This window comes from Pipra filicauda, unplaced genomic scaffold, assembly GCF_003945595.2.
Source record: "Pipra filicauda isolate LSUMZ 115617 unplaced genomic scaffold, ASM394559v2 scaffold281_size1565311_pilon, whole genome shotgun sequence".
Taxonomy (NCBI): Eukaryota; Metazoa; Chordata; class Aves; order Passeriformes; family Pipridae; genus Pipra; species Pipra filicauda.
Genome location: NW_024104400.1, coordinates 444,013 through 454,584, shown reverse-complemented (window position 1 = coordinate 454,584; position 10,572 = coordinate 444,013). Strand labels below are relative to the sequence as shown.

Below are 10,572 nucleotides of genomic sequence, written 5' to 3'. Positions count from 1 at the left end.
CAACCCTGTGGGCAGGGTGCCGGTCTTTGCTGCCACCCTTCTGCCCCACAGCCTCTGTGGGGCCAGGTACTGGACATGCCAGCACCTTCTGGGGCGGGCACTGTGCTATCCCGTGCCCCCCGCCTGCAGGAGTTAAGTCCCTGCCTGCTGCTTCAGCTGGAGGGAAATGCCACGGATTGGAGCTGCTGGCTCTGACCCCGGCTGAGGTCAGCGCAGACAGCAGCAGTCGGCAGTGCCAGGAGCCATCGCGGCTCCCGCAGGCTCAGCATCGCCCGGGCAGGGGCAGCGGCAGAGGGCGGGGTGGCAGCAGGGACCGGCACACACCCCTCGAGGAAGGTTCCAAGTTCTCCAAAATCTTTGATGGGGCAGAAATAAAAATGCCCCCCCTGCCTCCCCTTGCAGCCCCCAGCATAAACATCACTCTGGATTGAGTAGCAGGACCAGCAGAAGCATCTCTGTTGGGGAGCTTCCTCCAGGAGCCTGCAAAATCATTTTCCATCCTAATTGCTTCAGTGGGGATTGCTGTCTGATCAGGGATTGATTATTTTTAGGAAAGTTGGAGCTTATCTGAGTTGGGGGGAGGGGGGGCAGAGTCAAGCATCGGGGATCCCCATTTTGTGCAATGGTACCAGCTTTGGAATCCAGAGGTGCAAGATGGGTCTTGCCCAAGAGTTAAGCCCATGGGTGCTGAGAAGCTGTCTCTGCTGGGACGGCAGCCAGGGCGATCTGACAGCAAACATTTCCCTCCCATCCTGGGGAGGAAAGCAAGCCGTTCATCCTTCCTGCGAAACAGCCCAAATTCCAGGAATGGGGCCCTGCCGGGGGTCAGTCCCGGAGACATCCCGTCCCACCATCCTGCCACACACCACCCAGCTGGGCGGCTGCCAGGGGCACTCTGGGGTTCCCCACTGCTCCCAGACACTGCTCCAGCCTCTCTGCTCTCCCACTTTGGCTGTTTTGCAATCCTTCCTGCCCAAGGGCTGTGCCCTGGCTTCAAAAACCTGGTGGCAGGTGGCCAAGCTGCTCCACTCAGCTTCCCTGAGCACTTTCCCTGTGCAGCCCTGCTCCTTGCAGCGATGGGTGCTCAGAGGAGCCCAGCCAGGGGCCCCCAAGGGTGGTGGGCTGGGAGAGGAGCTGTACCCTCCCTCCAGGCAGATACCCATTGTAATGCAGCCACAGGAGGCAGTGGGAAGGTCAGCTGGGTTCACCCCAAGGAGATAAAGAAGAAGCCCTGGGGCACCAGACACCGGCGGCGTGAGGGTGGGAGAGTGGTGAAGGGCCACTATGAGACTGGAGCAGCAGCAGGAGCGGCAGGCGAGACACTTCCTCTGTAAACCCCTGCTCCAGCTGGGAAGTGACGGCAGCAGTGCTGGGGACACCAGCCCACTGCTCAGAGGCACTGGAGCAGTGCCTGGGTGGGTGTGATAGACTGGAAGGGGACTCGTGAACATGACCAGATAGACCCATGCTGAGTCACGTCTGAGAGGCCCCGGCAGCTTCCCCCGCTTGCTGGCGGGTCCCAGGGCACACCCTGTTGCTCCTCCCTTCTTCAGAAGGAAGGAAAGGGCGAGCCCCAGCCCTCCACGGGGCGAGAGCAGCCGAGGGGCCCAAGCCATCAGCCCTTTGAAAGCCTCACCCGTCAGAGCTCTGCAGAGGACAGACCAACTCACGGCAGCAGTGTGTAGCCAGCAGGCCGTCCCCACACTGCCGGGATGGACAGTCACAACACCACCAAGGAGCCCGAGATTGAGCTGTTTGTGAAGGTGGGTCTCGGTGGGGGGTGGGGGGGACAGTGACTCTTTGGCTCACCCTCACCAGGTTCCAGCTGGGTGCAGGTGGTGGGAATTCATGAGTGTCTTCACATTCCATGAGGCTGGAGATGGGTACCAAATTCGGTGTTACTTGCCATGAGGACTGGCTAAGTGGGTGCCTAGAGGAAGGGAGCAGGCATGTGGTGGTGCAGGGACCATGGGGTGTCACACCAGCAGTCTGAGAGACACCCTGGTCTCACGGTGGTCGTGCACCCCAGGGGAGTGGCACTGCTGGCAGCTGGTGTGATGAAGGAGTGGGCACACACGTGCCTCTCGAAACCCAGATAAGACAAGCCCCAGCTTGGGAACAGCGAGCGGGAGGGCTGGGAGCTGCCACTTCAGCTTCTCCTGCGAGGGGGGTTGCGAAACGAGCACGGATGGCTTGGGGAGCCGGCGCGGGAGCCCAGGCGTGGGCAGGACGGGGCAGCATCACAGAGGGGTATTTGCTGGAAATGGTTTCTGGGTTTTTCCCTGTTAAGCAATTTTCTGAACGCTTTCCTTGGAACATTTTAACACTCAAGTTCAAAATATCTGCACTGGGCACATGAGGTGCAAAAAGAGAGGAGCCAAAGCTGGCAGCTGGTAACTGCGTGTGCCCGCAGCAATGCCAGTGGGGCCCTGGGACACGCCATCAAGTGACAGTGACTGGGGGGGCAATGCCCCCCTGTGCCACCACATCGAGGTTTTAAGGATCCTTCTCTGTAGCCACTCAGCCCCATGGGCTTTGCTCCTCCTTTCCTGGAGGTGCACAAAAGGACCGTGGCACTGGGCTGGAGGCACTGGCTTCTCTGGCTCAGGCACCTTCCTTAGGCTGTAGTTGGAAATGTATTAGAAAGGATTATCTGAGCCTTCCCAAGAGGGATCTCCCCCATCCCTTCGCCAAAATTGCCACAGCACTGCTTGCTGGACATCGAGCTTGGCTGAGCCGAACCCAGACAAGCGTATTCTTGGTGAAAGTAATCTGCATCTTGAATTCCCTGCTTAGCCTGGGATGGCTGTAAAGGAAGATGATACAAGAGGTGACTGCAATGGCAGCAGCATGTTCAAGGGGGTTTTCAGAGGGAAGCGAAACAGAAAACCAGCAGTGTCGTCAGGACTTCCTCTGTGTCTTCATTTAGCACGAAAAAACCCTCCTGGCTTGTCTGTTCACAGCGAAGTTGATGCTGTGCCACTCCCTCCCAGCACTCAGGACCCATCTTTTACTGAAGACACAGTGGTTCTGGCTGGTGACAGGCACCTTCCACGAGGACACAGCTCCTGGTGACAGCTGTAAATCGCAGGGGTAGCTCCTGCAAGTGCCCACTGGCACGGCATGGCACGGCATGGCATGGCATGGCACAGCATGGCAACCTGTTTCACTCTGGTGAACGCCGGAGTTACCTTGGTGAGGACAGGCAGGGCATGGAGCAGATCCAACTTTGCCCTTGGGTTGGGGTGGGTGTCCCCAAGGGGTTGGCTATTCCTCACCCTGCCGTGCCCGTGGCAAGAGCGTTGTCCCTCCAGCTGGGGGGTGTCCCTGCCTGGCAGGACACTCTGTCCCGCAGCCCCACCAGGCATTCAGCTGCTTTCTGGCTCTTGGGGTGCCTCTAGGAGCTGTGGCAAGTCTCATTTATTTAGCAGCATTTAGCAGTGCCCCAAGCAGGCAAAGCTGTTCCGTCCTCCCACTGCATTTCAGGCTGTTTCACCAAGGGGAAACCACAGGAACTGCCAAGTAACTTCGGGGTTTGAATGCCCCGTGAGCAGCCTCGTGAGGCCTCATAGAGTTGTGGCTGAAAGCCTGCACACCTCTAGAGATGCTGCACTAGTCCAGGCTGGATTTATCCATCATCTGAGGACAAAAGAGTGAGGAAAGTCAGCCTGGGGGGGCTGCAGGCTCTGTGCCCCCACCCCAGTCCTTGCTGCAGCAGGGAGAGCGGGCGAGGCTCTTTGGGGAAGGAAGTGCAGACTGATGACTCCCCTGCCATGCTGCTCTGCATTTACCAGGGAGGGAGGGCATGTGGCTGCAAGTCTCCCCTGAGTGCCCCTGGCTCCTGGGGCCTCTCCCCATGGCCAGCTGGTGACAGCAGGGCCCTTCCAGAGCTCAGTGCTCTCCCAGCAGTGCCCAGGCACTGCTGGAACTCCCCTCCGCTTCCTCCAGATAAAGGTTTTGGCTCGGAGCATCCTGGGATGGGCCTGGCTTAATCCTTTCTCCCTGCAGAGGCCATCCTGATTTCCTTTTCACTCTAAAATCCCCCACCTCTCCATTTTTAAAAGATGAGGGGGAAAACCAGCCTAAGCTGCCCAGAGGCTGGAGCTCCTAGAGGAGCACTGAGAAGCCTGAAGCAGGAGAGCACAGTCTGAGCCCAGAGCAGCCCCATCGAGGGGCACCTCCTCCTCTCCCCGTCCTCCCCACCCCACCACTGCTCCAGTGGGACTCCACCAGAGCTATGTGCTGCCATGGCTCAGCACAACAGCTCCCAGGGGGTACAACAGGACAAACTAATCCTTCTCATTCCCAGCCTTGTGCCAGGCCAGGGAAGTTGAGGGGAGCATAGCCAGCAGGGAGAGAAGGAAGGAAAGTGTTGGTCCTCATGCTAGGCAGACACAAAAGCACCTGCTGAGCTGTTAGTGCTGGAGATGTTCCAAAGAATGGCAGCAGTTTGGGGTCACAGGTGGCAGCAGTGATGGAGAGGGGACGGGGAGCAGAGATGCCTTGTGCTCTTGCCCACAGGTAGCCCTTGAGGCTGTTCTCTGACTCTTCCCTCCAGCTCCTTCACAGGAAGTCTGAGACCCAGTTTTACCCCTTTCCAAAGAAGCCCTATTTGCTATTAGTGACACAGGATGCTCCTGAGCTGTAAGCCCCTGGGAGCACTTGTTATTAATAGCCAGCGACCAGCCTCGTGTGTGGATTCAGCTTCACTGTTGGGCATGTCCCAAATGAACCAACACGTTTTTCTCTTCCCGTTTCTTTCCTCAGGAGCATCATTCCATGATAGCTGAGCACAAAAAATGCTTGTTAAAAGCAATTTTCTTGCCTCTGAAAGGACTAAAAGGTGTTGGCATGGTGGAAAAGCAGACTGCCCTGCTCCAGCTCACCACCTGGAGTGTCAGGGTTTTGATCTGTTTACTGTCCCCTTTAGGCTGAATTTGAGGACGGTGTGTCTCCCCTAGAGAAGCCAAGCACTCCAGGGTCCACAGGTTTCTGGGCAGCTGTGGATACAGACAGGTGACTTGTAGCACATACCTCCAGCCCAGGAGAGCCAGGCACAGGTCTTGCCTCCTCAGCCATCCTGTCTTTGGAGCCCCAGAGAGGTGCGAGCTCCGGAGCCACCTCCAGCTGCCCACCATGGATGTTTTTGCTGCTATTTGACTCCATCAGATCCTCTTAAATCTATTCACCCTTCTGCTTAGCCTCTGGACTTCAGCTCGCCAGCAGATATCAAGGCTTAGTCCAGAGCTGTCCCACTGGGGCTCATGTCCCACGGCTCCACGGGAGCAGCACCCCCCTGTGACAGGTTGGTGTGATCTGTGCTGCTCCTCCCTGCTGGGGCAGGGCAGCCACCCTCTCCAGAGCACCACGGCTCAAGTGCAGCTCAGGAACTCGTTCATTCTCTTAAAGAGGCTGAGTTTCCTGTGAGCCATTTTACCTCTCGCCACAGCACAACTTCTGTCTCAGAGCAGCACCTCAGCCAGTCTGTTTGCACGGGGGGGGGGGGGGAACCTTCCACATTCCTCTTGCCAAACTCCTCATAAGGCATTTCAGTCCTTTTCGCAAAGGATTGTCCAGCTGCTACACAGCAAGGAAATGGGCTTCCCTCTGCCTGCTGCTGCCTTCCCTTGGGATTGGTGAACAGGAATCACCTGGGTGAGACCTTGGTGAGGGAGCCCTAGTGGGACTCCGGCAGGGTGTCCAAGCCCCTCACCTTCCTGCATTCCTACTGCTGTTTGACCCTGTCCTGGTCACAGAGCAGCCCCCTGAGTGCTGAGATGCAGCAGCTGTGCCCATGCAGAGGGGCTGAAAGAGGTTCCTTTAGCAGCTGAAAGTCGTCTCTGTTTCCTACTGATGCTGTGTGGGATGCCAGCACAAATTCCCCTGAGCACAGCCCTGCTGCCCCCAGCCTGGGGCAGGCTGCTGGGTGGTTCTTGGCCACCGCCAGTCCGGGGGAGTCATGCCTGGGTTCATTAAATGCACATGAGACTGGAGGCAGACATGAACAGCACATGAAAACAAACTGCTCTTTTCCTGGCAAACATGAGCTCATTTCCCTTCTCCCACCCTCTTCAGCCTGGCCTCCCAGCCAAGCGGGCCCTCCCTTCCTCCTCATCCATTAGCAATCACCCTCCGCCTCCTTCCCCTGCCTCCTTCTCCACTTCCTTCCAGATTTATCTCACATTTCTGGGAAGGACCAAACCCTGGGCATCCTGAGGATGCTCTATGTCCTTTCCAGTGGCCTCAGGGCTACAGCCAAGCCCCTGTGCTGGGTACCTGTCCAAGCCCTCCGTGTGCCTACCTCCAGTGGCTCTCCAACTCCTGGCATCCTGTGTGTGGAAGGGTTAAATCCTCATTTCTTTGCTTTCCCGGCAGGCTGGTCTGGATGGAGAAAACATCGGAAACTGCCCCTTCTGCCAGCGCCTCTTCATGGTGCTGTGGCTCAAAGGGGTCAAGTTCAACGTCACCACAGTGGACATGACCAGGTGAGAGGTCCCCGCAGCCCCGTGCCAGCAGTGGGCGGAGACACCCCCTGCTCAGCTCCCCCATCGGCCCTTCTTCCCCCTGCCCACTCCACAGCCCGTGTGCCCCTGCACAGGGGCACTCCCTGTGCACACACTGCCCGCCACCCGCGGGCTTCAGGCACTTGGGCTACCTGCCAACGTGTGCACGGCCCCCCTGTCCTGCTGGGTGCAAGGGCGAGCCAGAGGCACCACAGGGCAGACCGAGGGGCTGGGGGGAACTTGTCAGCTCCCCAAGCCAGCAGAGTGTGCAACTGGGGACGCTCCTGGTCCTGCCCCCCCCGCTCCCCCTGGGGCTGGCGGGGGCAGGCAGGCTGCGGGCTCTGAGCCTGCTTGTTTTCTCCGCTCCAGGAAACCTGAAGAGTTGAAAGATTTAGCGCCGGGCACCAACCCACCCTTCTTGCTGTTCAATAAGGAGCTGAAAACAGACTTCATCAAGATTGAGGAGTTCCTGGAGCAGACCCTGTGCCCGCCCACGTAATTACAAACTCCCTCCTCCCCCGTTTTGGCCCCGGCACAGTGTTGCGCAGCGCTTGGCAGGTTGGGAAAGCGGGGCAGGGTGCCATGAGGTGCCCGAGGGCAGCTCGGGCAGGGGAATGGCCCCCACATCCCCTGAGCCTGCTCTGCAGAGCAGGGGCTGCGATGCTGAGGGGCTGGGTCCCCCAGGGAGGGCGTGGGGGCGGCAGGAATGGGAAACAATAAGAGGAAGCGCACCAGTCATCGCATCCCGTCACCGGGGACAGAGTAGGAGTGCGGCGAGGTCCGTGCAGGGACCCCGGAACGTGGTTTTGCTGCTGGCTGTGGCAGCTGGTGTTGAGGCAGAGGGGGAACACGAGACCCCCTTTGCTCACTCATCCCCGGTGTACTCAGCTGAGCAAAAGCAAAAGGCCTTGCTTGACTGCAGCAGTGCAGGTGGCCTGCAGGGCTGCTGTGGGGGTGGTGCCCCCCGAGCTCATTGGGGCGCTGCCTGCAGCCCCCCAAACCAGCCTTCCCCGTGCCCTGCACGGCTGCAGCCGCCCTCCCGCTGCTGCACAAGAGGAAGTTCAAATGCATTTGTCACAGCTGCCCAGCGTGCCCTGGGACATGTCTGCAAGCAGGAGACAGTTCCTGAGGGTGTCATGGGAGCTTCTGGCTTCCCGAGACCCCTCTGTGCCAACGTTCATCCTCTGGGCTGGGCCAGAACTGCCTGCAGGCACAGCTTTACTCCGGGGCTCCACAGCCACCAGCATCCCTCAGCCACGGAGTTTCTGCCCTGAGATTGTCCTCTGGCAGACACCCAGGATAGATGACACAACTCACAGGGTGGCAGCTGCAGTAATTCACAGCATCACAGTTCTCCCACAGACAGCTGAACATCCCCTGCATCCTCCAGTACCAGCCCTGGGCACAGCGGCCCAGGAACTGACATTGCTGCCTCCCTGCTCCATCCCTGCTTGCACTGACATGAGCGTCTCTTTCCAGGTATCCACACCTGAGCCCCAAGTACAAGGAGTCCTTTGACGTGGGCAGTGACATCTTTGCCAAGTTCTCAGCATACATCAAGAACCCACGCAAGGAAGCAAATATCAGTAAGGACTGTGGGTGGGGGTTGCTGGGCTGTAATCCTCGGGAGGGAGAGATGCTTTTGTCTGCAGGCAAATCCTGACATCAGTTTAAAGTCCCTGCTGCCTGCCCCACCAAAGCCTCCTCGTGAAGCGGAGGGGGGAGGTGGGAAGGACGAAGTCAGTTGTGTGCTCCACAGGGATAACAGCAGAGCATGGGGAGATGCTGCTCGGGTCCCCTGGAAGCAGAGACTGGCCAGGGTCAATGCTGTGCCTCGCTCGTGTGGTCTGAGGGCTTTTTCCCTCTCTGCAAAGCCTGGGGAAGGCTCAGCCAGCCCAGCACAGCCTGGGGCTCAGCTGGGAGCCCAGGGCACCCGCTCACTGCTCTCTGTCTCCTGCCCTCCCAGATTTTGAGAAGGCCCTGCTGCGGGAGTTTCATCGCCTGGATGTCTATATGAACACTCCTCTCCCAGAGGAGGTTGACCAGGACAGTGTGGAGGACATCACCGTCTCCAAGAGGAAATTCCTGGATGGAGACCACCTGACGCTGGCTGATTGCAACCTCCTGCCCAAATTGCACATCATCAAGGTAATGGCACCAGCCTGCAGGGCCAAGGTGGGGGACCTGCTCCCAGAGGGGTTGACAGGGAGTCCCCACTGCCAAATCCAGAGAGTGAATCTCCCCCAGGTCTGGGAAGTCTCAGCCTCCTCTTCCTCCTCCTTTCCCCTGTAGATTGCAGCCAAGAAGTACCGCGGCTTCGAGATCCCAGAGGACATGACGGGTGTCTGGCGCTACCTCAACAACGCCTACGCCTGCGATGAGTTCAGTCACACCTGTCCTGCAGATGAGGAGATCGAGCACACCTACGCCAGCGTCGCCAGGAAGATGACCTAACCCCAGCGAGGGGTGGGCTGGCAGCACTGCCCCGGCCAAGCCCTCCGACTCCACCGTCCTGACACAACCAAAACCAGCCGATGGAGGGACTGGAGGGGGTTTACAGCATTGCTACCCCCTGCCTTTCAGAAATAGTGCCTTGCTTCACAGCCCCTGCTGCTGCCTCATCCTCCTGCACTGCTGGCTGCAGCCCCTGGGCGCTGTCAGTGCTGACCACGCCTGTACACTGGTCCCATCTGGATGCAGCTGCATCCCTAATCCCTGAAAACATGTCTCACGACCTGTGACTACTTGTCCTGGGAAAAGCTAAGCACCAGCCCCCCTCAGCGGTGCTTTCATGGAAGAGATGAACCCCCCAGATGGCTGGACCAGCCCGGCCTCCCCATCCCTTTGTGCAGCCGGGGCTGCTCTGCCAGCCCTATGTGGTCCCAGCCACCCTGTGCCCATCCTGGGATCCCAGTGCCTTCCCTGAGCTGGAGCTGTTTGAATTCACCTGGTGCCACCCTGTATAGCACCTGGGGCTGCCATTTGAGCAGCCCTCTCTTCCTCCAAGGCATCCAGCTCCCTCTGAAGACACCAAAAGGCTGTGCCCCAGCAGCTCATTGCAGTGGCAGACTGTGCTCATTGCTGAGGTCTGTGACGTGCTGACTCCTCTGAGGACACGGGGGAAGGTGGGTGCTGGGGGTGATGCCTGGTGTGATGCCAGAGCCTGCCATGGTGAGGGGACCCACAAAGGGCTGAGGATGGAGGGCTGAGGATCAGGGCATCCCTCCCGTGGGTAGCAGCACCCAGGGCCCTGTTCTGCTGGCTGCAAGGTCCCACATGGCTCCTGAGAGCTAAGGAGCCTCTCCATGCCTTGCAGGACCTTGCAGGGGATGCAGCCGTGCTCTAACTCTACAACCCCTGGTCCCCACTAACTCTTCAGGCACCTGAAACTGGGAGCAGCCACAGGATAGGCCACAAGTTTGGTTTCCACACTGGAGAGCCCAGGAGAGCAGGCAGTGGCTGCTTGGCAAAGTGCTGTGTCCTTGGAGAGGTGTGGGCAGGTATGATGCCCCTTGGCTCAGCACTGTTCTTTCCTGTCCCATGTCGCTGACATGAGGCGTCAAAGCTGCTCTGCACAGCCACGACATCCCATGCTCCCCCTCTGACACCTCCAGCTCCCCCAGGACTCCCACCAGAGCTCGTGAATTTGGCCAGCCCTCCCCAAACAACCCCAGGACGAATCGATACTGTACAGTGAGGGCAGTGGGCTCTGTGGGAACAGGGCAAGCAGAGCCCCCTCAGCCCTCACTGCCGCTTTCCTCTTTGCACTAAACGTGTGTCCTCGCAAGCCTGCCTCGGACAGCGCTGGGTTTGGGGACTGGGTTTGTTATTAGTGGGTTTTGGTTTTGGTTTGTTGGGGTTTTTTAAACTAAGAACAGCAATAAACTATATTTTAATATGCCTTGCTGGTGTGCTGTCAGCCAGGAGCCAAGGCTGCTGGCATGGAGGGTGCTGCGGGGTGGAGAGAACTTCCCTACAGTGGAAACCCCTCTGAGATTTAGCAGAAATGAAGCTGTAGCCCTAGTCTCTGCTGCCCTGGATCACTGGGATGCACGTGTCAGGAGAGACA

General features: G+C 58.7%; 1 protein-coding gene across 1 annotated transcript; it reads left to right on the top strand.

Annotated features, from left to right (window-relative positions):
- The first annotated feature begins 1,481 nt into the window (after positions 1-1,481).
- Positions 1,482-10,383, top strand: LOC113986834 (chloride intracellular channel protein 2-like). Its single transcript, XM_027718897.2, has 6 exons — positions 1,482-1,763; positions 6,376-6,485; positions 6,873-6,998; positions 7,983-8,089; positions 8,470-8,651; positions 8,796-10,383. The coding sequence occupies exons 1-6, from the start codon at positions 1,713-1,715 to the stop codon at positions 8,955-8,957; spliced, it is 738 nt and encodes a 245-aa protein (XP_027574698.1). The 5' UTR covers positions 1,482-1,712; the 3' UTR covers positions 8,958-10,383.
- The last annotated feature ends 189 nt before the right edge of the window (positions 10,384-10,572 follow it).

Excerpts from the sequence above, each read along its gene's own strand:
- LOC113986834 (XM_027718897.2), top strand. The coding sequence starts at position 1,713 with ATGGACAGTCACAACACCACCAAGGAGCCCGAGATTGAGCTGTTTGTG. Across the intron at positions 1,764-6,375 it reads AGATTGAGCTGTTTGTGAAG|GCTGGTCTGGATGGAGAAAA; the intron begins GTGGGTCTCGGT and ends CTTTCCCGGCAG. Across the intron at positions 6,999-7,982 it reads CAGACCCTGTGCCCGCCCAC|GTATCCACACCTGAGCCCCA; the intron begins GTAATTACAAAC and ends GTCTCTTTCCAG.